We start from the raw sequence: 27,544 nt of genomic DNA, 5'->3' as shown, positions 1-27,544 counted from the left end.
ATTATAGAACTTCAAATGTAACATATGTCACATTCAGCTATTAAAGAAAAGATATTTAATAAATATAAAACAAGAATATATATGAATTATGTGTATATATGTATAATTTATTAGCCATTTTTGTTTTTACTAATAAAAAAAACAGTTATATTGTTGTAAAAATCAAGTAATAATCAAATTATTCGTTTGAATATCAAAATGTTTTAAATCAACAATTGTTGTAGTAGAAAATGACGTTATCGTTAGTACATAACATGTATGAATAATCTGAATCATTTGTTTGTCGAAGTAATTCGATGAAACATGCACACTACAATAGAGTCGCTTCACATCCGAACTAGACTTTATTTAAATTTAATTTTAATAAATAAGTTTTATTTTCAAGAAAATGTAGCGCTTCTATGCGTAAAGATGTTATTATATTTATTGTCATAATGTTATCTAAGTATTTTATTTATTCGTATTCATGATAGTTAATACGATCAAAGCAGATCTAGAGCATATATAGTGTATTTATAATTACAATTCGTATAGCTAAATTTATTTATTATACAACAAAGCCTAAACTTCTTTTGCTTTCATGCAAAGCGTTCTATGGCATTTTCAACTTCAAATCCTGTATACTGAATCTCAACCATGTTTTTGGGTTTTTTGGAGAGGAGGGCATGGCCCCCATGACCCACATGTCCCCTTCCACGAAGTTGTGCGTGGGTATCAGTTATTCTTTAAACCTGTACAGAATATTCGTACGTGTTAACTTTCTCATCATTTATTTAATTATTCATTTTGCATAAAACATATTCGATAAATAAGGAATTGAATAAATAGGTATATTGTGCATTTTTCTCAAGATTCGTTATTCATATTTACCGTTTCCATATTAAAAAGGACAGCATGTTGGTGAAAGCATGATTTCGATGATTTAAACTAAAATCCAGTTTTAATGCTATTACTATGAGTCATAATTCATTGCATTGTTATTTTGCTGTTCATTAAACTGCTACTGAGTAAAATGTACATAGGTAACTTATTTAAGGGAAAATCACATTAAACATAAAATATAGGAAGTTTATATTTATTTTTTCATATGTAACACTTATTTATTTTTATTCCAGACAAATGGAATAATGTTTTTAGAATATATTAGATATTAACATCGTTGCTAAATTATTGATTTCTTCATCCCTCGCCGTGTGTATTCTCGTTAATTAATTAATTTTTTAAATAAATTTTTTCAGAATTTCTTTGCTTATAATTATCCATAGCAGGGCACTAATTATACTAACTACATCTCTGGCTTTGCTACTCGGGATACCTGCCGTGAGGCGAACGGCTTCTATGAATAGAAGTGTCTACACTAATAAGACTCTGTGTGTATGTATGGACTCGCGCACGCGCTTATGTGTCAGGTGGCCACTATCACTTCAAAAACAACATTATGGAAAAAGAGCCGGAGGAACGCACGGTGAAATGCAGTGGAGAATTCTATGAGAGAGGATACAGCAAGAGATGATAGTTGGGAGGATAAAATAGGAAGTAGCAGGTGCATGTGTGTGGTTGCTAGTTGCACGCCCACACGTAAGCGCGTACGTATAAACAAATAAGGTGCAACACGCTAGTTCACTCACTTGAAGAATGCACCGGGAAAAACGGAAAAATGTTGCTTAATAAAAGATATAAAAAAGACAACAAGTGTCAACATGATTGTGAAATCAGATGCCACGTTTGAAAATATCTATTTTATCACACACACACACACACGTGCGCGCGCGCGCGTTTATTTAAATGCCATTAGTGAATTAATATAATGTAGAAAGTTTTCCTATTCACTACTTGATGTGACGCGTGAACAATATCTCTCACGGATTGAAAGACGAAAGCTACTCATTGTTATATCCAGTGAATGAATATTGTTTGTATATTGAGGGATATGCTTTTCATAAAACTGCACCGAGTTGCCCGTCATTTCCAGGATTTCAACTTTGCGCGAAATATCTGCGCAACTGAAACATACGTGCAATAATTTAGCAATTCAAGTACGATGATGATTGTTACTCATGTTTAGCTTGGTATTAAGTGCACCTGCACTGTATCGCTAATATACTTTGATGTTTATGCTATTCTTTGAAAAGAATTGGAATAAATCATTAACAAATTATTGTAAAGCCACGGAAAATAAGAACAAATTCGTAGCAAGTACAATAAATTACTCAAGTACAATAAATCACTTTGAAGATAACAAGAGAATAAATATGCATCTAAAAAGTAACTAAATTCCACCCATCACCCTTCGTATAGAACGTACATTCTCACTTACGACACTTCTAGCTACGCTACTGAGCTTATTAAATACATACATTCACACACCGACTCGTAGTCGTCCGTTTACACATATATATGCCGTGTCCACGTATTCGACGTGACACAGGAGCAAGCGAGAAATCAAAAGCGGCAGAGAGAGAGGTCGATAGTTGGTGGGAGTCGGAGCGGCGGATGCAGTGGTGATGGCGGCTGCGTTGGGTATCCAGCCGGGGTAAGCCTGGTCGATGTAGGACGAAGAAGACAGACCGGAGTGGGAGAGAGATAGAGCCTAAGTCGGAATGGAAAGACAGCCAGGTTGTCCGACGAGGTGGCAGGAGCGAGGGACGAAGCAGAGAGCGGCTGAGCCTGGTGCTGCTTCGGTCGAGCCTACGACGAGTAGAACGTTCGGAGAGAGGAGCCGAGGTCCCGTTGGCCCTGGTGGTTGGCCTGTACCGGGTGAGGCGTCATGAAAGCGCGCCAGTCGACTGAATACACCCACGGCAGCATGAGAGCACATTGAACGCCTCGTTCGCCTTCCGTTTTCCGACTGCCTTGCGTTTCCATCATCAGCGTTTCCGGCTGATTTTCGAGCTTGCCGCTAACACTGGGCGATCGATAGCAACTATCTCAGGGCATTACTGCTGTTCATCGCGGGATACTTTGGGGTGACAGGGGTGAACTGATGTGTCCGGGTTGGGGATCAGCGGGTTTCACCGATGACCGCGTAGCTGATGGGACTCTCGCGGTCGGAAAATCGTGGTCGGAGTAGTGAACGAGTGGTGCGAGTAGTGTTCTGATTCCGATACTGATACTTCGCGGTGTTTGTTCTGACAAAGAGAATTCTTGTGTGTGTATGTGTGTTATCAGAAGCGTTCGTCTGAAATCTAGGTTCCTCCTAATTCGTATTTGATGACAATGCACCAGTGAATTCCGTTCTTGTGTTAATGAGGATACGGAGAGCAGCGAAGACAATGGCCTCGAAATAATGCTCAGGTTGTGCTTCTTTAGAAACTACGATAAGGCATTTGTATTCTTAAGCACGCTCTTTATATCCCCCGTCTTCTTAATGGATTTTGAATAGTTCTGACAAATTCTGACAGATCATTTAGAATAGCTTTGTATTATTATTTATGACGTCTTGCGCGGTAAATTCTCTCGTACGTGATGTCCTATACGTAAATCGTGATAGAACAACAAAAGAAATTTTTTTGATAAGTTGTTGGACGCGTGAAATCATGTCAAACAATGTCACGAACTGCTTCATAGTCATGTTTCATCGGATGCAGTTTAGCTTGAATTAGTGAATCTATCGAGAGCAAGACAGACGAAATGACATTGTTGTCGTGATCCTAATTACATGAAATTATAATTTCATTATTCGCTAACTGATTATCGTGCAGCAATAATTAAATGATTATTGCGATAAAATTCAAACGGGAAGCATCATAGTAATAAATGCAAGAAAGATGACTTAGCCAATATTCACATAGATAAAATCACTTACACGTGTATGTATGTAACAACTACGACCAGTGAGCAATCTCACGGTTATTTCCAATGTTTTGCGAAGCTTGTTTCATCACCTCATTGTTGTCACGCTGACCACACCAAAGGCTACCACCCTTTCAGTTCGTTATATCGTTCCGCACGCTGAAGTACTCAATTCGCAAAATAACGAAGGGTGGAATTTATACCCCTTTTAGAATCTAGAAATAACTGAAATCACAATTTATTCTATAGAAAGATAAAAGAGATCAAAAGTAGTAGTAAAAATATTACAATTTTTTGTAGCAGAATGAAATAACTTCATAGCTATTTTTACTAAATTGACTATATATGATTTTTTTACGTCACGTATCTAAAGATCAATATCAAGCAAAAAAATACCATTATTGAGTGAGAATATTCTATTGAACAATACGAAAGGAGATAAAACAAAGAGATATGATACGAACAAGAGATAAAGCAGAAGATATTTCCTATTCCGACATATCCTCTGCTAATATAGCTATTTATATATATAACAATTATTAACATTATAACGTCAAGTAGACATCAAAATGTAAGAATTGAAAAGAATTTACAATAAAAGTAAAAAATATCGATATCTTTGCACTAATTAATCTTCCTATTTTTAAAATAGTTCGTGTGAAGAAAAACATAATATTCAAAATTACTAAAAAGAGCGTTCCACATTTAAATACATTTGAGAGTAAAACAATTCAACCTACGTACAACCAAAAGTCTTCAGTTAGCGAAATGAATACGCAGCTTGCTGAAGTTTAATGAGCAGTAAACACTAGAAGATTAAAAGAAAAACTATTAACTTTGCCTCATTAAAATCTCATTAAAATTATTAAGACCTGAAAGAACTTACATTACAATAATTCCAAGATATCTCACACGAGATGGAGAGACGCGTCAGGCTCGAGGATTCTAAACGCCGAAGAAACGGCGGCCTTTGAGACTCACGCGTCGTCCGCATTATTGGCTTCCTAGTTTCGGATTTGCGATAACGTGTAGTTTCAGTCAATCGGCAGGAGGATCGAGAGAGAAGGGAACAGGTGAGAAGAGACCGAGAAAGAGAGAGAGAGGCGGAAAGCTTGGTGGTTCGTCGGCTGATATGGCAGCCGCCGTTCCTACTACCGCGGTCCCTCGGCATCTCCGCCATCATCGTCTTCGTCACTACTACCTCCGGCACCGGCGTAGCTGTCAAACTACTACCGAACAGGTGTTACCGCCAAGTCCCCGGAGTGGGATGCACGTTTCTTTTTTGTGATACTACACGCATAGTGCAATAGTCTCGAGGCAGCATCCAAGTACCACCACAATTGTTTCAAGTGACACACGTACATTCCTCGCGCATTCCTTCGACACTTAATGTCGGACATCAAAGGTGTACTTGTGAATATTGTTCCCCCGCGATATCGGTGAGTGTGTGCTGGAGTGAGGTGAAATTACGTGGAAGAGTAGTTGTTCCGGAGGAACCGTAATTTCCATGGTAGTGAAGTCGATTAATTGACGATGACGTATCTGCATAGAGTGCTCAGTCCACGACTGGTATCCAAATTCAATGGCGTTCTCCTGCTGCTGCTGATTCTTCTGGCTGAGGTGAGCGCGACTGGTGATAATAATATATGGATTTGGGGCACGTCAATAGGGGGTTTTTCTTGTACTAGAGATGTGGGTACCGTGCGAAGAATGCGCATGTAGTAATGCTTATATGTACATATTTATGATGTGTGGCTTGAAGAGTGATTTGATTTTAGAGAAGTAAAATCAATGAAAAACGTATAAAGTTGACCAACTATTATATATCATTTAATGTTTGAGCACGCAAACATAGCATAATAACGAACAGAATAACGTGCAATCCTCAAGTATCAAAATTTTATTGATTGATATTGATTTTAATATTTTTTTACATGTATCATATGAAGAATGTTATTCATTCGATTTATACCTTCATCATTATGCAATTTGCCGTATTTGCAAATTTCAAACATGGCTTTAAACGCTGACTTTTCATTTAAAAACTGTCATAAGTTCAACGTTTTGGATGTAGAATTGTTATTTTAAGTTATGTCGGGAACGTGTTATTAAGAAACGCGCAAGATCTGAAACACCTTATATATTATCTGACTGACTACGGTGTAACAAAATCAATAATCAAGAAAAGGATAATAAAAATTTGTTTACGTAACGTGTAACGTAATCTGACCACTGCGCAAAGCATTAATTATTTAAATTTCACGGAAGAGCATTCCTCTTTTTTCCTTATATTCTTGAGAGAGCATGCAAAATCTTATAATCCACAATTTAATCATTAACAAACGATCTTCACTCAATTAATCTTTCTGACTTTAACATTTCAAACATAGACGCAATTGTGCTCAAGCATTTTTAATTTATTAACGTTAATGCTTGATTAAATCTGCGATGCTTGTATAGAAAAATACTAGGAAAAGTATTTCTTACATAGTTAATGCACACAACAGATCATAAATAGTAAATAGTCGTTAAAGAGTTGATTATTATTAATTCCAAAGGTTCTTTATTTGAGAGGAGTAAGCAATAAACAAGAAATTGTTTATCGTAACATTGATATCACCGAATGCTCGTCGTACTGAAAGATATTCGAGTCAACAGACATCGGCATTCAAAGCAGCGTACTCGCAGTTGAGAAAGTCAGGCGAGTTTCGCAACGTCCAGACACGATTCCATCAAGCAAAGAGGATTAGATGTCGGACGCGTTTCCCTTCACCAATTGCCAGAATACCATTCAAACTTTGATTCCAATTGCAAGAGAAGGAATTTCATTATTAGTTTCCAATTACTTAATTCTTTTCTCTCTTCTGTTGCTTTTTCTTTTCATTTCAAAATGCTTTGCTTCACATAATTTTCCATCAATTTCTCAATTTCTGCTTTTAAAAGAAATTTAATTGAAAAGTTGGATCTCAATGCGATGCAAATTTTCATTTATATGATTATTTATTATCCACATAAATAGCAAACGTTATAAAAATCATTTGTTTTATTCACAATATATTAATTTAATATTGGTACAGCATTGAGCACGGTCAAATTTCGAGTAAATTTCTGGATGTCCTGCTTTTAGAATTATCTCGAGGATCCTTGCCACAATTAATTAGCGACCGTAAATGAGTTTTGGCTAAAAAGTAAATAGTAGTGATTATAATATCCTCCGTGTTCACCTTACTTTTGACTACTTTCTACTTCAGAAATTCAAAATTCCAATGAAGAATGTGTCGATGACATTTCAACTATTTAGACATCCAAAAGCCTAGAGAGAGAAAGAGAGAGAGGGAGAAGGGAGGGAGGAGAGAGAAAGAGAAGCTAATTGGATGACAGTTTAATGACTAAAAGAAAGTTTTGTTGGCGAAAGTACGTCGTATTGTATCCAATAAGACTTGTAATAAAATAATACTATAATAAAAGAGCTTATCAGATAGATAATTAATCAGCCATATAAATAACATAAATATTGGATAAAATACGAGAATGTGGAAAGAGATTTCATATGATGGTGTTTACGTTTATAGAAGTTTTCAGCTTCTCGCAATGCCACTTTCGATTCAGCACGTGGTAAACCTACCGAATCATTAATCCGTTTATTTCGTAACGTATATCTTAATTCTTGATACCTCAATATTTTTGCAACAGTACAACGACTTTTCGTTTATCCATTACCCGCAAGATTTGTACCGCTATTGACGAGTTAAAATTTTCTAAACCAGTAGATAAAATTATGATTAATTCCAATGTGTAGTAATATTATACATATGTATCACATTAACGAACCTTTTTGCAAATAAATTAACTACTTTTTTTATCTTTCCGTTAAATTTTTTCTTTCGTTAAACTGTTCCATGATTATCAATAAAGTGTGTCCCTCATTAAAATTAAAATTAATATTAATTAATTTAAATTAGTTAATTTCTTCATTATGTAGCGGTCTGATTCGTGCAATGATATTCTTCAATGACGATTACCTATTCGCGTATTTCCTGGAAACAAGAAGGATGGGTGTGACGGAACCATGACATTATTGGCCCAGAATTCGAGGCTCATGACCGCGCTATATTAAGCTTTTACCACGGAGACCCTGTTCGCTAAATACTTCAACAAATAGAACCGGTATCATTATTTTTAAATCGGATGTTACGCTATATGTATATTGATACGATTACGAATATAAATCATCTTCATCAGGTTTGCTTTGTTATTAGGATTTTTATCTGTTATCAAGCCCAATAATGCAACTTAACATTGAGACTTTATCCGCAAGTTTCGCTTCATTTTGTTGTTTAAAACATCCTCCACTACTTTATATTCATTATTATATAAAATATATTATTTTATATATATTGGTTGCACGAATATTTGCATAAAGAAAGATAATGCAGGAATATTATATAGGTAGTAAAAAATATAATAATCTAATATTTATTAAAATGTCGGTGCAGTTTCCGTAATTCCGGTGATATTGCTCGAGTTAAAGTCGACAGTACTACATTTAACATTTCCTTCATTTCGATACAGTTGTGACTTTAGACACAACGTCTCGTAAAGACAGAAGCAAGCCGCACGTGGTACTCTGTTCCGTGTGAAGGGCGAGTCGCTCATCCGGATATACGAGTATATCCTGGACTCGTTTGGGAGATGTGCATACATAACGAAACTAAAGCAGACAAAGGAAATAAATTATCCGCTCACTCACACGCGCGCGTCTGAACTACTTCCGAGGCATTACATAAACTTCGTAACTTTTGCGAGTAACTAATAAATACAACGAACAAAATTATCACGCAAAATACAAAATATTAATTATTATATCTTACGATTCGAGATATTTTCTCGAAAATCATATATAGGATGCGCTCGAAATGATGGCACAACCAAACCAATGACATTTTTATGTAGTTGTAAGTTGAAAATGTGCAGAGTAAGAGTTTCTTGTACGAGACTTATTTTTTGACGAAATCGATTTTTTAAATTCCCACATCCTCGCATATACTTATTGTTAGCGAGAATACGATTTGTCAAATAACACCGCTAATATTATATAAAAATTAATTTATACTCTATTAGACAATTGATATTGCTGGCCACAATATAATTAGATATCGATGTCCTACAATACAATAAAATTATATATAAATAAAACAAAAAGGGAAAATGACAAGGAGGAAAGAAATTTAAATCAGAATACTCAGTTGTCATGTTATGTAAAGATTTATTAACTGATATACATACACAAAAAATGGCAAATAAACCTCAGCCAGATAGGCGTAAGTGGATACCTTCATGGTAATATTCCTTCAACCATATCGCGAGCATAAATGAGTGTCTGGTCCGGCGAGAAACTCTCTAAACTACTGCATTTCTTCTTCGCACACCTCGTTACAAAGAAACTATGATGACCGCCACAAAATTCTAGAAACTCCGGCAATGTCATAATATGTAACGGTGGCCTAACGGTACATAATTCAAGGTTCTCAGGAACAAACGCACGACAATATCTGTGAACCTTGTGTGTCGGATAATACTATAATATCGTAATTAAATAAAAAAATAAAACAATCAATTGCTATTTATTTTACATGTATTGGCAGCTTTCTCTTGTAATGTTCATTATAGCAGTTTTATTGAAATGCTGAACGCCGAAATCTTGATTTCTCTGCTTGCTCGTCTCGGGCATTCTCTAATTGCACTAACGATGGCGTAAGCTTTAATTGCGCAAAGTCAAAAGTTATGTACGCTACATGCGTCACGGACTACCGAGAAATATTTTGCGTTCAAATGAATGCGTGCAATGAACATTACAGCGAAATGTATTTTTTCCACAATTAAGTGAATAGAAGTTCTGTGTCAAGAGATCGATACAGTTGTTCCTTCATCTCCCTTCTCGCACGTTTTTAATATAGTTTATATCAAGGAAAGTATTTAGCAGAATGATGTTTTGAGTAAATTATGTTTTTCAAGTTCTTTTTCTACAAATTTAGCATATTTCACATTTAGTTTTAGAAAAACGTGTGTTAAAAATACGATTTATTTTCTCATTTTGAGAATATTATAATATTGTGAATTAACAAATATTTTGATGTAATCTTTTCGAATAGTTTTTTAAAGTAATTTTTTTCTAACAAAATGTTCTCCAGTAGTTGTTATGTCGTGTACTTAGAACGAAAACTCTGGAAGAATTCGAACCGAGCGATTTAACGATCATCTTCACCTTCCACCTTTTGTAATCTTCGATTACACAATCATCAATCACTGCATGCGCAGGTAACACTTTTTCATAATGATTCACTGTGAGAAGGCTTGAATTACCATCGAGAACTGGCAGGTATCCGGTAAACAGGAAGCGAGATCATTAAGTACAAGCGGATCTTATCTAAGTTTATGCTACAACGTGTATTGAACGCATTGTACCAGGTGGATTGGATTGTTACGAAAAATATTTGACAAAACTAAAAACGAAATTGTACAAATATTACAGTATTACTGAATGTACTTTTGACGTTATCACAATTTTTTGTTAACATTCAAGAGGATTGTAGCTATAAATAGTTGCGAGGACAAAACAATTTATAAATCTTTGTCAGAAGTTGATTTGTAGATAAGTGTAATTGTTTTGTTACATAATCGGATTTGACGATACAATCATTTTCCTCTCAATGCCATTTTGCACTTCACTATAAATAACTTTTTATTATATGATAATTGAAGGAGACATGCTCTTTCTTTCAGAAACCATTAATTTCTTTTATAAAATACTAGCATCCCCCATCGCGGCTTCGCTCGCGAAAGTGATATAGCCTATGACATTCTAGGGACCCTCAAGATACTCATACTAAAATTTCAAGTCGATTGGTTCAGTAGTTTTAAAGATCCTAGGTAACAAAGGAAAATGTGACTTCTCTTTATATAATAGTAAGATTAGTAAGATAATAAATTTAAGATAATAAATTTCTTTACTCGATATCATGAAAAAGTTTTATAAAACTCTAAAAGTGCTTGCATATACATATTTTTCGGTTTTTGAAGTCAAATGTTTTCATACATAATATTCTATTCTTCAGCTGTTTTTACAAAAAATATCACATTTCCAACAATTAATTAATAAAATGTTATGCAACGTTTAATATGACACATCATATTTATCATTTCTTCGAAAGGGAAACTTAGTTAGTGGTATCATTATAAGATACGTCATTTGTATTCAACATATACGTGACATATTGCTCGTTGGAGCAATACCACTTCACGGTTTGGTTTTCCACAGACGTGTTTTTCTCTGCAATTCCCAAGATTGTTTGAATATTCAATGTCTGATATTTTTATCGTTTTATACATACGGATATATCTATAAATATATGGTACATGTATGTATTATATCATATACATGTACACACACACGTAACATGCGCACTATGCTGCAGAAAAATCTAGCTTAAAATGATAATAAAGGTTTTTTATTATTATTTTGAATTATATGGCATTAATTAATATAATTAGGATTATTGTCTACCTTGGCAAATGTTAGTTAGTAATGGAGCACGTTTGTCACGCAAAACATGGGTGACATCATTATGACCATTATCTAAAAGCAACATACATTTCGCTATTACTGCTGATTTATCTTGTTTATTGCTTACTTCCGCTATTAAGCAAATTAAAGGGATCTGCATAATTAATCATTATAAATTACTATAAAATAGCGTGCACTGGTCTAATCATGTTAATAATTTCGAAAAATTTATCACAACTATTAATAACGTTTCTTGTATTTCTAAATAATAAAATAATAATTAGATTCGAAGAATTTATATAAATAATGTATAAATAAAATTCCTCATAGACTTCCTCGTAAACTAATCGCGCACATTAGAAATATTTCGCAACATTAGTATTCTTACCATTATTCTTTTAATTTATATGGCAGTTTTGTAAAGACATTACATACGTAGAATAAACATCGCTTTTGTCTTCAGTACTGTTTTCATATAGGAGAAAGTAAATCTTTTTTTGAGTCTTTTCGAGTCTGTTCAAGCGTTTGCTTGCTACTGGTTTCTGTTATTTTATGCACGATCACGGTCTCGCCCATTTATAGATTTGGGATTTATCCATGAATCAGCGTGCTTGCTATGCGTTTTGTACCTGCAATTCGAGACATTCACTCGAAAACAAGGGAAACACTATGAAAGACAGCGAGAACAAAATTCTTGTCACGTTCTTTCCTGCGATCAATTTATGTTCCATCGCTCTCTCTCTTTCTCTCTCGTTGGCCGCACCCTCTATCATCCTCCTCTATCCTCCATTATCCTTCTTTCTTTCTCCCTCATTTCCTACCCTCTTGCTCCTATTTACACCTTTTCCTTTGCTACTTTCCTCTTTTTCCTTCTCCCTTCTTTCCTTTTTCTCTTCTTTCCTGTACCTCGCTTATTCCCTCGCTCTCTTCCTTTTTTCTCCCCCTCTTCTTCTCTCCCTCTAATTCCCTTTTGTTCAGATCTTCCCTTTCCTCCCACTTCCTTTTTTCTTTCTCACTACCTCTCTTTCTTCCTGGATATATAAAAATAACTCTTTTAAATAGAAATGTTTAAAGAGAAAATAATATATAATAATATCCAAAAAGATAATATATGATATTAAATAATATTTAATAACATGTGTATATTTGTCAATTCCGATGTAAACGTAACATAACGAATAATAGGTAATCACAGTTTAATGTCTCTTTAATACATATTTTATTTTATTTTTATTGAAAATTAACATTATTTTATTTTCTTATAATCATAGTTGTAAATATTATAATAATATAAATATAATGTGCTACTAAATATAATTGCATTTTAGATACAATAATTTTCAGTGTTATAAATTATCAATATTAATATCAATCTTTAATCATTGCATACAAAAATAGAAAAGAAAAATCTTTTCCAATTATTTAAACACTGCAGAAAGTTTGAAAAGTTACATATAAATGTAAATAGAAAAATCAATAGTACGATATGCAGAAAAGAGAGAGCAATTTCGGAGCAATTCATCATGTAGCGTAAGGATGATATCTGTAAGATGAATTGTACATACATGTATATATCTGAAACTTTCTAAAAAAGCAGAGTTCACTTGATATCGTAATAATAAAATACTCTGATGCGGAAAAATAGATGACACGGTATATATCGGTTGCATCCAAGTGTCACGGATGTGTCACTGATAGAGTGTTACAGACGGATATACGTCATTTCCACTTCTATTTATTTCTACACACTTGAAATGCGAGCGGAAACGTCACGGTCAAAATTACGTGCAACACATATGACAGTGATCAACCGGAAAGTGACGCGCGTTAATCCTCGAGGACATATGTTCAAAAGCTATGTATATTTTTGTAATGGCATGGTTTTTCAGATCTTCAAGCATGCATGTGAACTAAATATTCTGATCTTCGCAAATATTACTTCGCCGATCTGGCGTAAAATGTTTAATAGAAATTGTGCATCGTTCAAGTATTGCTGAAGCAATTAACAAAATGGCAATTCGCGAAATATAATGTTTGTGAATACAAACGCGTACAAAAATTTGTTATAGATTTGTACGTCCTTGTTACAGATTTGTACAGAGATTTGTCAAATTCAGAGATAATTAAGTATGCATCTGACAAATATTCAAAATTGTTCTTCTGTTTTTAAAGCAGAGTTCTGTATAACAAAATTATATTCTATATTTGATTTATTTCTTCATATTTATTTTATATTTATTTCTTCATATTATATTTTATATTTTTTATTTATTTCCTCATATAGAATCATTTTCTTTGCCTACGTAATATCTTATGAAACTTGTTATAACAATGTAAAATACGTCATGTGCTTGTTTCTCGTGATAGGCATTACTAAATATTACGTTACTGCGGAATGAAGCATGTTAATGATAATTCACACGCGCGAATTAACGGCGATTTTTGCTTAACGTTTTGCTTCAGGTCACGTACTCGGCTGATCTCGCGATCGAAATACCAGGCAATCTGAGCCAGGGTGGTTCCTGGTACCGTTTGGATTACAGTCCGCCTGTCGGCTCTCCACCGCCGAACACTACCATAGCTGCCACCGACATCGGTGACGTCATTAAGTTCAAGGACGGTCTACCTGGGACGAGATACGAATACTGGTTATACTATAGTAATAGCACTCTTCATGATTGGTTGACTTGGACTGCGTCAATTACAACACGTATGTAATCTGATTTTATATTAATTTGCAATTCTTCAAATTGTTTTCATTTAAATAATATTTTTGAGAAGTATCCAAGTTCGTTTTTCTATTTGAATTGTGCAATATCTTATCGTCTAGCTGCTTTACCTGCTATTTATCTTAATGTTTTTAAATTCTTCGATTAACGACTGACTCCAATTTGCAAAAATATTATAAAGCGGTTGACATGCTTGTCATGCAAAAACTCTGATCGAAATGCTAATGGTATTAGTAAATAATTAGTAAAATAATTAACAGGAATAAACAAAATAATTTTGTTCATTAGCACCTGATCCGCCTTCAAATCTGACGATATCAGTGCGAAATGGAAAGACCGCGATCGTGTATTGGTCGCCTCCGGCCCAGGGGAATTATTCTGGCTTCCGGTTGCGGACGCAGAGTTTCAGCGATACCGGAAATCCCAAAACTAGCATCATCCCGATCGATTCGGTGCCCTACACTCTCCGAGATCTCACACCCGGTGCCACGTATTCACTCCAACTCTTCACAGTGCTGGATGCCAAAGAGAGCGTCGCCTACACCAGCAGAAATTTTACGACGAGTATGTGCGACAAATAAATTATATTATTTATTATATAATTATATATTATGTTATATAATTATAGATAAATATTATGGAATTATCGAGATTATAAAAATTTCGCAAATTTGAATCATTTGCAGAGCCAAATACTCCGGGGAAGTTTATTGTCTGGTTCAGGAACGAGACGACGTTGCTGGTCCTGTGGCAGCCGCCTTATCCTGCCGGGATATATACACACTATAAAGTTAGCATAGACCCGCCAGACGCTATCGAGTCCGTTCTCTACGTGGAAAAGGAAGGAGAACCACCTGGACCTGCACAGGCAGCTTTCAAAGGACTGATTCCAGGTCAGCCGTTTATCCTATCGCGTGATTATGCATACGAGATTACAAAAATTGTCAAATCAGTTGAAGCTAATGAACTATTCTACCGAATGAACTAACTTACTAACTGGATTACGTCATGTAAATATGCTTCGAGCTACATTATGTTATATAAGAAATCGATTTCAGTCAAATAGAAATTACATGTGTTTTAATCTATTTAATAAAGTTGCAGCGAATTGTTTGATATCATAACGTATTTAGTAAGTAAGACAAATCATTATAATCATTTAAAGCTAATTAAATTTTGAGAATATTTTATTTGCTGTATTTAATGTGCAGTAGAAATTTAATTGATTATAGAAGTACACGAAATTTCGTTATTATGATTGGTATTTACAGTGTTTTTTAGAAAGTATCACTGTTATGCAATAGGAAAAGACCTGTTACGGTGTAAAAATTCAAAGCGAAACTACTGAACTTTTAAAGCAATGCTTAAAACCAATGGATATGCAAATTTGATATGTTTACTTCATCAGTAGTGATTCATTACCTTATGTGAAGATAATGAATCACTACTTTTAAAATTTTGAATGTAGTTTTATGTAATACAGTAACAATCGAACTGATTATAATCTAATTATAGTTATAATTAATTAATTTTTATTAAACTTGACTATCTTATACAAAAACATTTGATATACTTAATAAAACTAATTTTTGAAAATTTAAAACATATACTAAAAGATAAAAATATATACGCTTACTATTGGTCACATAATTGTAGAATTGTTTTATTTAAATTCTTTGCGAACTAAACCTTGAGTATGATACGTAAATTATATTTTATAATACAGTAAATATTTATGCGAAAATTAATTCTTCTAAAACCAATATAAAAATTGCGTTTTATTGTTCTAAATCGCCCACATTTCCGATTACAGGTAGAGCGTACAACATTTCCGTGCAGACTGTTTCCGAGGATGAAACGTCCGCGCCTACTACAGCTCAATACCGTACGGTACCCCTGCGTCCCCTCAACGTGACCTTTGACAAGTCCTCTGTGACGTCAACTTCCTTCCGCGTGTTTTGGAATCCTCCCAATGGAACGTCCGAGTTCGATAAGTATCAAATATCGCTCGGTAGTAATCGGAGACTTGCACCGGTCACACGAAACCGCGATGACGAGAGTAAATGGGAATTTAAAGATTTGGAGCCTGGGAAAACATATCAAGTGGTTGTGAAGACGGTTTCCGGCAAGGTCACCAGTTGGCCGGCCAGCGGCGATGTCACTTTAAGTACGTAGTTGCTTGACACAAGGTGTACCTTAATTTAATAGCACCTACAAAAAATAATGGAAAGAAAAATGTGCTTACATAATTATTATATATCTTTTTAATCTGCTATCTGCAGAACCATTACCTGTTCGCGACCTCAGGGCGGTGATCGATGAGAAGACTAGTATGGTAGAGGTTTCCTGGAACTTGGAGAGTTCCAGTACACAAGACAGTTACAAATTGCAATATCATGAAGTGGAAACAGCAATCGGTGGTGACAGCAATACTTTGACAACTGAGAAAACAAAAGTGAGCATTTTACAAACAATTAATCTATGAAGAATTAGTAAAGCTTTAATTAAAAGTGGACATCAATCAGTTCGATTCACTTAGATCACTGTTTTTTTCTTTTCTTTTATATTTTATATATTCCGTTGACATAATTATTAAATCCACAGGTTACTCTGGAAGCCCTCCTACCAGGGAGAAATTATTCTATAATAGTTCAAGCGATTAGTAATAGAGTCGAATCAAACGAAACCGTCCTGTATCAAGCGACACGTCCTGCTAGTCCCATAATCGAGGATCTGAAGCCCATCGAGAAGGGCTTGAATATTTCCTGGAAGAGCGACGTAAATTCGAAACAAGAAAAGTTCGAAGTAACCCACAATAGGAACGATACCGGAGAAAGTGCAACCACGCTGACTACAGAATCGCACATTGTCCTGGAAGATTTGTATCCTGGTGCAGCATACGAGGTCAAGGTCTTCGCCATTAGCCATGGGCTTCGAAGTGAACCGCATGACTACTTGCAGGCCGTCTGTGAGTGAATCTTTCAGTTTTTTATATTTTTATAAGTTATTATCTGTTGTCCGTTATTAATTACACTAATTTATTTGGATTCTTAATGATTTGTCGCACTATTTTGCAGTACCTCACCCACCAAAAAATCTCAGCATCGAGAAAGTCACGAGCAACACTGTGGTCGTGCATTGGGGTGCTCCTACAGACTCGATATTCACTGAGTATTCCATCAGATACCGTACGGAGGACGATCCTAGATGGGTCAAACTCCCGAGCGTTCGTGACACGGAAGCGGAAGTGGCGGATATGACGCCCGGCGAGAAGTATACCATACAAGTGAACACCGTCAGTTACGGTGTCGAAAGTTTATACCCGTTACAAGTAAACCATACAGTCAGTGAGTACACGATGGATTTATTAAAAATTTATAATTTTTTATTAACAATTTTTGTACCTTTTCAAAAATAATTAAGAAATTATTTAAAAATTAAAAAATATTCTAATAAATATTGCTGTATCATTCTAGGGCCTAACTCAGTTCTGAACATCACGCCGGTTATCGATTCTACTAATGTAACTCTTGAATGGCCGCGGCCTGAAGGTCGTATCGAAACGTACGTTATCAGATGGTGGCCGGTGGAGAACCCGGAAGATTCGAGGACGAAGAACGTCAGCGAGAGCAACGATGTTCCTTTCGAGGAAAGTGCGGTGCACACCGAGAAGATCCTAGTGGACGATTTGATGCCCGGAGTACAGTATTTCTTCGTCGTCTACACAGTTTCCTACGACCTGGTCAGCGATATCACTAATTTAACCACGAGAACGAGTGAGTGAGCCTTCTCGCTATTAGCGACGAAATTTCGATGTTCTGCAATTTAACAGCTCATCAACGAGCTTCGCCTGAGCATGAGTGCTAACAGACAAACGAGAGAGATACTTTAGTCTTCCTTTGAGTGCTCTCTAATATTAATCGTTCTCTCACGTGCCTTCCTATTTTTCTACGTCGCATGTTCAACTTGCGAAGTTTTATTTTCGTCAGTTTAGCGATTTCGTTCGAAGGCTAATGGGCAAATGGGGCGATTGAAATCATGGTAGGTTAATCGATAATCACACGAACAAACCCGAAACTTTGAAATCTAGTGCCGCTGATCCAGTCCGAAGTCGTCGTAGTAGTCGACCGTGATCAACCGGGATCGTTGACGCTGAGGTACACGCCGACGCCGATTCAATCGTCGAGGTTTGATCTCTATCGGTTCAGGATTAGCGATGAGCATAATACCACGAAGGAGCGTATGGTGGACGACACCGACACCAAAGTTACATTCGTTGGATTAACACCTGGCAGATTGTACAATGTAACTGTCTGGACAGTAAGCGATAACGTGGAGAGCAGACCTCTCCTACGACAAGATCGACTCTGTGAGTATCCACGTGGTATCCACAGCGGGGAGAATTTCTTTCATAAACGCGAGTTTTCTTGATGACATGAGTGTTTTTGTATCTAACGTAACATGTACTTAAAACTTAAGACAAGATGTCTTAAGATGTCTTCTTGAATACCGCCCATAAACTTCGCTTTAATCCACTAAAGAACGTGGTACCAACTATTCTTAAAATATTATCCGTATATTATTTCATGACATAACAGTGTATTATAATGTTATTTTTATTAGCTCAAGGTTAAATAAAAATATTTTAAATAAAATAAATTATTTAAATTAAATATAATAAAATAAAAAAACTTCCAGATCCTGAGCCGATCACTGCAATCCACGCGATCGACGTGAACGACACGAGGATTACGTTGACTTGGGACGTGCCGCGTGGCGAGTACGATGCTTTTGAAGTACAATACATAAATACAGAGGACAACTACATCCAGAACATAACGTCGGTCAACGTGATCACTATCTTCGATCTGAAGCCACATAGGAATTACACGTTCACGTTGGTCGTACGTTCGGGCACGGAGTCTTCTTACCTGAGAGTCTCGAATCCGCTAAGTGCCAGCTTTACCACCAGTGAGTCGTATCCAGGAAAGGTGGAGAAATTCCACCCTACCGACATTCAGCCGAGCGACATCAGTTTTGTGTGGTCCTTGCCCAGCCAGGAGCAGAACGGCATCATCAGAAAATTTAGCATTACTTATGGTTTGGAAGTAAGACTCCTCTCTGTTCGCGTTTAACAAATTCGTATTCTTCCGCAGTTTATTTAGAAGATATTAAATATATCGCATTTGTTTTCGTGCCTTAAACAATTATTTATGCTTATATTATTCATGCTTATGCTCTTTAGCGCTTTGAAGCTGAATTGCTACATAAATACTTTTGTCAGGGTTCGACTCACACTCAGACGCAAGACTTCAGGCCGAACGAGTTCCGCGGTGTCATCAAGTCTCTCACGCCAGGCAAGACATACATCTTCCGAATTCAAGCGGAGACGAAGATCGGATTTGGTCCCGAGGCAATTTGGAAGCAGAGGATGCCGATCCTGGCACCACCGAAGCCGTCCACGCAGGTGGTTCCAACCGAGGTCTGTAGAAGCAGCACAACGATCCAGATCAGATTCAGGAAGAATTACTTCAGCGAGCAGAACGGTGCAGTTGTATCCTACACCATTATCGTCGCCGAAGATGATAGTAAGAACGCTTCCGGGTTGGAGATGCCCAGTTGGAGAGACGTCCAGGCCTACAGTATTTGGCCCCCTTATCAGGTAAGATTTGTTTATTGTACAGTTTTATTTATAGATTATAGATGTAATTATGTTTTACAATCATGAAGTACAATATATTTTTAAATATCGGATTTAATTGAGAGAATAACTTCTTTCTCGCATTCAAATGTTCAAGTACCGATCTTTAAATTTTCCTTGAGGTTGATCAACTATATGACAAATAAAACATATTGTGATTATGCAAAAAAACGGGCATTGAAAAATTAATGTAACGTTAAGTTTCAGTGAAGATAAAATAAAATGTAAATTTTCTTCTTGTGTTAATTTGCCGATCTGAATGCACGGAGCATGCCGAAAGGATAAAACAGATTGTTCAGAATAATTGGTGCCTTAAGATTACACCACGCATCTCATTGACTTGCAAGATCACGATTGAGCATCATAAAACCTAAGTGTTATGACGCAGATCCGCGCGATCATGGATATAAACGCCCGTAGGCTGAATAACTCGTCAGTTTAAGCAGATTGAAAGATACGCGATCTAGTTGCGATCAGAAATTGCATGCAAAGACGGAGATGTGGTTAATGCAATGCGAATATTTTAGAAAATTAAATCGCGGAATTATATTCAACACATATACGTATCGTGATGTGTATACAGTGTGTTTAATTTAGTTTTTAACTAAATTTATCAAACAGTGATGCATTCTAAATTTACAAGCGTTTTGTCGTACGAGTATCTTAGATTTCACTATAAATATTCAGGAATTGTTTATTTAATAAATATTGTACTAGTTGATTAGAGCTATGGTGGACTCTCAAAATGATATTTACATTAACGCTTCATTAAAGAAATCGTGTAGTGAATCACAAAAAATTAAGTGTTGCTAAATTGCATCTCAGTTGTGAAGAGCAAATTTGAAAGATTTAACAATGAATATTTTGAGTAGCTTAATTTCAAAAGTAAAAGAAATATTCATACAGGTACTTGGTAATGCTTATTCATATTAATCTTATATATATATCAAGAGACATGATAGCGTAGGTATCGCGCGAAATATATTTATAACAATTCATTTTCTCTACATAAATAAAAAGTAGCTTCACATAAATATTTTATATGAACAGAAAGACTAGAGAATTTAATCGAATTAATATGTAAATTAATTTGTGCTGTTATGACATTGTCAGAGTAAAAAGGCACGGCGTAACATGTAATATACAATATAACTGAAGCGCTATACTGGTAACTGTATCAAGCCATTACTTTTACCATGAAATTTTCAGGTGATGGAACCGTACTACCCTTTCAAGAATGGATCAGTAGAGGACTTCACGATCGGCTCGGAGAATTGCGATAACAAAATCGGATACTGCAACGGACCGCTGAAGTCGGGTTCTACTTATCGAGTAAAGGTGCGCGCATTCACAGCACCGGACAAGTTCACGGACACCAGCTACAGTTTCCCCATTCAAACAGGTGAGAGCGATCGCGTGAAAAGTTCTCGAAACGCGGTAGAAATCGCGTGACTATATTACCGTATCCGATGTTTCTCAGTAAATGAAAAGCGATACTGTGTTAGCGAATATACGTAATGTGTCATTAAAAAAATGTGTCATAAATAATGATGCATAATACGATTGCTCAATTATTCATATCCGCATCGGATGCGATAAACGACTAGTAGTTGTAGAGGCACACTGCGCATGTAGTGAGAGCCTCGCTAAATTCATGCCTCGTTATTTCGTGTACATGTCTGCCCAAGGATTGCTGCTGGCAGGTAAGACCTCGGAATAAAAGCTCAAAGTCTTGCCCTGCGCCACGAGACACGCGCGACAGTTTTTTAATAAGAATTACCTCAATCGGTCCGCGCTGTTACTTTTAGCTTCATTTCGATCCGACTTGTAACGTTCAAAATTCACTACACGTGTCGAACAGATAAGGACAACACGGCCATCATAGTAGGTGTTACCGTCGCCATAGCGTTGCTGCTGTTTCTGTTGAGCGTTGGACTGTTCTTGCGAAGAAGACGGAGTCAAGGCCGAAAGACGACGGAAACCAGGGCAACTGATAACTTGTCGTTACCGGACAGCGTCATTGAGACCAGGTGCAAAGAAACTATATATTTAGCTCGTCTTTTCGGATTGAGATTGAACAAACTGTAACATACTTATTTATTAATTATTATAAATATTACAGAATTACTTCCTTCAGAAATGTCATCAATCAATTGTCGATACTAATTTAAAGTCGGCTTTTCTCTTAACAAAAATCGATTACATTTTAACTACAAATGTCATGATAATCAAATGTTTTCATCGACATCTCTTACGATGTTTTAAATATAGTTATGTAATTTTATTACAAAACTGATTTTTAAAATCTATTGTTTTATTTAGTCGACCTATCAAAGTCGAAGATTTTGCTGAACATTATCGCACCATGTCGGCGGATTCAGATTTTCGATTTTCCGAGGAGTTCGAAGAACTCAAGCACGTTGGACGAGATCAGCCATGCACTGCGGCGGATCTTCCTTGCAATCGACCGAAGAATCGCTTCACAAATATTCTTCCATACGATCATAGTAGGTTTAAACTTCAACCTGTCGATGACGAGGAAGGTTCTGATTATATCAATGCCAATTATGTTCCGGTACGTAAATCTTTTACACTTTCTAAGTTTTCTATTTAAGTAGAGCGCTTAAATAATTTAAATTTTATTAATTATTAATTTAAATTAATTAATAATACGAAAATATGATATATCACATGCACACACGATTTTGAAAACATTTTTCTCTTATTATAGGGCCATAATTCACCACGGGAGTTTATCGTAACTCAAGGACCGTTGCATTCCACTCGTGACGATTTTTGGCGAATGGTCTGGGAGAGTAACAGCAGAGCTATCGTGATGCTGACGAGGTGCATCGAGAAGGGCAGAGAAAAGTGCGATCATTATTGGCCAGTAGACACTCTACCAGTTTATTATGGAGACATTTGCGTCACGATACTTAACGAGACACATTATCCAGACTGGAGTATCACGGAATTCATGTTGTGCAGAGTAAGTGGCTGTATTTTTTCCATCGTTTGACTATATATGCTTCATCAAAGTGTGATGTGTGAAGTGTGTGCAAACTGCTTCCTGTTTGCATTTCTAATTTTTTAATTGATATCTAAAATATCATGTCGCAGGGTGAGATAAAGAGAGTCATACAGCACTTCCACTTCACTACCTGGCCGGATTTCGGCGTTCCTAGTCCACCCCAGACCTTGGCAAGGTTCGTGCGAGCGTTTAGGGAACGTGTTAGGCCCGACCAGAGGCCGATAGTGGTTCACTGCAGTGCCGGTGTTGGTCGTAGTGGGACCTTCATCACCCTCGACAGGATACTGCAGCAGATTCTCGTATCGAAGTACGTCGACATTTTTGGCATCGTTTGGGCGATGAGGAAGGAGCGGGTCTGGATGGTACAAACGGAGCAGCAGTACATCTGTATCCATCAGTGTCTTCTGGCTGTCCTGGAGGGCCAGGACACCGCCGGGCCGCCTCGAGAGATTCATGACAATCAAGGATTCGAAGGTACGCCTCGAGCCTCTATCGCTTCCACCAGGAACCAACACTATCCTGAATCAATTGGGACATAATCGAGCTAATCTCAATGATCAATATCGGAATACAGAATATTACTGCACAGTCACGATGGGTTATCGCGATTGATTATAAAGAAATCGAAAAGTTGAAAAGAGGTCAGTCGTGGTGCATGTATCGAAAGAGATCTCAATGAGATCGTCTGTGACATCCCTGTTTTTTTATGTAAAATGTTTTTTGCATGAAGAAACAGGTTGTACTATATTTTACGCATAACGTATGCAGATTCAATATTATTAAAAAACAATGAAACATTTTACGAATTATAATGACAAAGTTTGATCTCGAGAGCGAATTAATCGGTAATTTTTTTCGATCGGCGATGGTGATGGTGCGACGTGGTGATGGTTAAAAAAGAGTACATGTTATAATTTTATCCTACAATCAGGAATAATGACTGTAAAATACTTATCCCCTTCGCGAAATTCTATCACTTCCTCCATCTAGTAACTCACACCCTCCTTTCTGCAATCTTTTGCGACCTCTGTATCCAGGCAAGAATCGAAGCTCGGTCGAAAATACTAAGAGTCCTGCTGAAGCTGAAAAGGAGAGGTGACCTTCGAACAGCGACTCCTGCATCGATGGTAATTTCGGTCGTCGCTTTTCTTCTTCCTGCATGAGTCCTGTATAAATCTGAATGTTCTAAAAATTACACGAGATCTGTGTGTTAATCGCGTATTCTGCAGAATAACAATCTATGTGACTCTCTATCACTGAACGTTTCGTTAATTGTGCTGTGGGAATGCTTGCTTCTGTTATTATGCAATTACCACTAAAACTAAAACAATACAAGCTATAGCAGAATCGAAATAATTGAACTAATTAAAATTACTGATTAATCATTATAAAGAGACCACGTTTTCTTAATTTTATCTATTTATATATACGACTGATTAATAACTTTTGACAAAATTAAAATTTGCAGTTTTTGACAATTCCATCATTACTATATTCAATTTTATACTATGTATAATATATTTGAATGTTTTCACATTTTTATGCGTTTAAGATTTAATCCTCGTTTATAATAAAAATGATTTTACAATAATGTCAATTTCCTCATAAAAATTGCGGTGTGCTTTGCATCAGGCATGACAGTATACAAGACAAGTAACTATGTAATCATTAAGAATTTCTTCTAATTTACTCTATCCATTTTACAGATGACGAAGGAATAGCTGAATCAGGAATGTGATGTTTTGCTTACTAGTTGATGACTGGAGCAAAAACTGACGATAACGGATATGGTTTTTCCAAAAGTTTAAATCTTTAAGACACTTCATGTTTCCTTGGAGAGAACAAGGAAATAGAAATTGAGTAAGAAATAGTTCAAGAAATAACAACTTGGATCTGATGAAGATAAGGATGCAAGGGCGCAACATTGACTATTTGGGAATTAATTAGATCACAGATACAAGGCGAAAATTAATGAAAACAATTCCTTGGAAGAGGACACTTCCTAATAGTTTATGTTACATAATAATAAGTGAGCATACATTTCTATTCTTCTATCGACTACATATCGAGGAAAAGCGTGTTCAATTCGTGATACACGTAGAATAGTTGTTTTATGATTAACAATAATTATATTTTAAAAAATATAAAAACGAACAATAAGAGACGAGACGCGGAAAAAGAATGCGGAACAGTAAAAGAATGCGAAACAGAAATCAGGTATATATGCTGCCAAGTACAGGATGATGAATCGAATGCATGTATGATCGTTCTACATTGTACAACGGTCGAAAATTACGTCTTTATTAATACAACGTGCGTATGCGTGTGCGTGTGTATGGGATGTGTGCATAAATAATGAGAAACTGATAAGACGCACGATTTTGATTTCGTATATAATGACAAGTGCAAAAGTGTATATTCCACTGGTCGTCGCGATAGGACTTCGGGGTCACATCGCATCCGCAATAAGTCCATTGAATGATATATGTTTGCAAAATGTTAGTGTACGAGAGACGAACGGCGCTTTAGTTTAATCGACATGAACATTAATGAATTGGAGTTTTAGTTCCTCTCGATGTGAATACTTTCCTAAGACTACCAATGTTACTTTGTTCATGTTCTATGTTTCACGAATGGCGATTAATGTTGTCTTGTCATTTTTTAAATTTCGATGATGTGAAAGTAGTTGCAACAAATGAATCTCAAGTGCGATACGTCGCGAGAACGAAGCGCAAAAGGTCCATGATCACGCTGGTTGAGTTATTGTCCAAAGCAGCGAACCACCGTTTGCTCAAGAAACATATTAAACGGGTCAAATGATGATCTAATAAACGATAATATTTTAATGTTAAAGCAAATTTTCTAGATAGAAAATTGAAAAAGACGAGCGAGTATAAATGTGCGGAGCTTTTAATCTTCTTTCCGAGATGGCCGAAGGGATATCAGTGGGAACAAGAAACTCGCATTTTCGTAGAAGCCATATCATTTTTCGAACAATTTTTACGCTGCGTGCGTGTATGTATGTACACCCGCGCGTGCTTATGCGTGTAAATATGTCCGCATGTTGCATGCAATTAATTGATAATTAATTGAAACTAAGAGTGATACATTGTCCTCTTCCATTATAGAGAATTGTAGTCATATCCCATTGAAAACTAAAAGAATCTCACGCTTCCAGACAAATAAAGCAGCAAAATTGCTTTATTGTAATAAAACTAAAGTCGTACATAGATGATAATTATCAATCCCGAACGGATGATTTCAACCTTTAGTTTTAATATTGCAGTTCAAAGTTCAATTTTAATCACTGGTGACAGTTTGCAGGAAAAATTGAACAATTATTAATTTCTGTATACAATGTCACTTTTGCGGCAAAAGATATGTGTACTTAATTATATATTCTTGACCAGTACGTGGCAGAATATAATTGATCACATGTTGTAGATAATTTTTTTTATAATTGAGGATTAGTTAAATTTTTCGAAGAGATCAAATCAAGAATTCGTATTCATCGATGTTGTTTGTTTAGATAAGCATTTTTGCGTCAGCCGTATTGCGAAAAAAGATCACAAATGTATCTGATATTTCTATTAATTCGCTGTTTATTTGATAAATTCGTAATTGTGTGATATCGTATATAATTAATAATTAACTAAAACAGCATATCACTTAGAGATAAAACTATCTATTTCGAGTGCAATTTATTTAAATGGAAAGTTTTTTTATATTTATCATGTAAAGCGGATTAGTAAAAGTTCGATTTTATCCATCGAAATTATGTGCGATAATCTTATACAATTGTATTCTACAAGTTGATAATAATTGTAATGCTGTGGATACTGCTGTTGATAAGCTATCCATGTAATTTTATTCGCGATATCTGCAGAAAGCATATCCGAGAAAGATCAGAAAGGAACAAATATCAAATTTTTTACTAATAACGCTGTTTGCGTATAAGAGTCTCCAATGCATGTAACGTTACTTGCATCTGGATTTGTAGAGCACTTAAACGTTATCGTTGACATAATTCGAAGGTCGATGATCATTCTTAATACTCACAAGAGAAGAGAGGTTTTAGATATTAAGAAATTTATTTATTTTTGTGCTTTAGTGCGAAGTGGACATTACCGGAGTGTCGCGTAGCACAAATTATACGCTGATATATTATAACTTTTCCTTTTCATATGTTTACATAACGCATTTATTGGACATGAGATTGTGTTTTACTTAACTTTTCGAGATAACAGTATATCGAAAGAGTGCTGAATGAACAATTTAACATTTCCTCAACGCTGTTTAGCGTACTTGCGATTCCTGGTTAATTGAACCATTGTTTACAGTTAGAATCTCATATTAATATTTAAGCTCAAGTATTCTTTACTTTGTTATTGTTATCAATCATTTTTCTAATTATAGTTAGACTAGGATAATTACAATTAGAAATAATGTCATTAATGTTGAGAACTGTCATTTATTTTATTAACAGGACTAAAATTTTTCATCATAATGTCATCACATGCGTACGATAGTTACTAATAATAGTTAAGGAATGCATTTATGTGTTTCTTTTAAAAATGAGAACAAATCACTAAACAAATCGCTAAATCACAAAGAAATAGTTATATTTATACAGGGTGTCTGACATAAGGCGAAAAACCTCTCACCCACAGGTAGATCTCGTCAAATTGACAAATTAAAAAGTCTTGTACCATTTTGCAAACAACCAC

The 27,544-nt window shown here is 35.7% G+C and overlaps 1 protein-coding gene and 1 long non-coding RNA gene across 5 annotated transcripts; one reads left to right on the top strand and one right to left on the bottom strand.

Annotated features, from left to right (window-relative positions):
* Positions 1-344: 344 nt before the first annotated feature.
* LOC105278336 (tyrosine-protein phosphatase 10D) lies at positions 345-26,987 on the top strand. Of its 4 annotated transcripts, XM_026972834.1 has the most exons (21): positions 346-3,294; positions 4,831-5,412; positions 13,820-14,066; positions 14,374-14,649; positions 14,772-14,978; positions 15,899-16,252; positions 16,368-16,540; positions 16,690-17,053; positions 17,163-17,432; positions 17,562-17,861; positions 18,176-18,454; positions 18,784-19,193; positions 19,370-19,747; positions 20,996-21,188; positions 21,475-21,489; positions 21,648-21,816; positions 22,109-22,361; positions 22,518-22,775; positions 22,907-23,291; positions 23,855-23,944; positions 24,524-26,987. In XM_026972834.1, the coding sequence occupies exons 2-20, from the start codon at positions 5,326-5,328 to the stop codon at positions 23,914-23,916; spliced, it is 4,680 nt and encodes a 1,559-aa protein (XP_026828635.1). In that variant the 5' UTR covers positions 346-3,294; positions 4,831-5,325; the 3' UTR covers positions 23,917-23,944; positions 24,524-26,987. The 4 variants fall into 4 exon arrangements, with proteins under 4 accessions (XP_026828637.1, XP_026828638.1, XP_026828635.1 ...); XM_026972836.1 differs by lacking the exon at positions 23,855-23,944 and having other exon boundaries at positions 345-3,294; XM_026972835.1 differs by lacking the exon at positions 21,475-21,489.
* LOC105278335 lies at positions 3,426-4,824 on the bottom strand. Its single transcript, XR_893771.3, has 2 exons — positions 4,679-4,824; positions 3,426-4,600 (listed from the first exon to the last, which is right to left on the bottom strand). It is a non-coding gene; the product is annotated as an uncharacterized LOC105278335 (long non-coding RNA).
* Positions 26,988-27,544: the final 557 nt, after the last annotated feature.

This window comes from Ooceraea biroi, chromosome 10, assembly GCF_003672135.1.
Source record: "Ooceraea biroi isolate clonal line C1 chromosome 10, Obir_v5.4, whole genome shotgun sequence".
NCBI lineage: Eukaryota > Metazoa > Arthropoda > Insecta > Hymenoptera > Formicidae > Ooceraea > Ooceraea biroi.
The sequence above is the reverse complement of the archived record's forward strand: the minus strand, read 5'-3'. Positions and strand labels throughout refer to the sequence as shown.

What these genes read in the sequence shown, in the direction of transcription:
- LOC105278336 (XM_026972834.1), top strand. Translation starts at nt 5,326, where the DNA reads ATGACGTATCTGCATAGAGTGCTCAGTCCACGACTGGTATCCAAATTC. An exon ending in TGACAACTGAGAAAACAAAA is followed by an intron (nt 16,541 to 16,689) that starts GTGAGCATTTTA and finishes TTAAATCCACAG; the next exon opens with GTTACTCTGGAAGCCCTCCT. An exon ending in TAATTTAACCACGAGAACGA is followed by an intron (nt 17,862 to 18,175) that starts GTGAGTGAGCCT and finishes TTTGAAATCTAG; the next exon opens with TGCCGCTGATCCAGTCCGAA.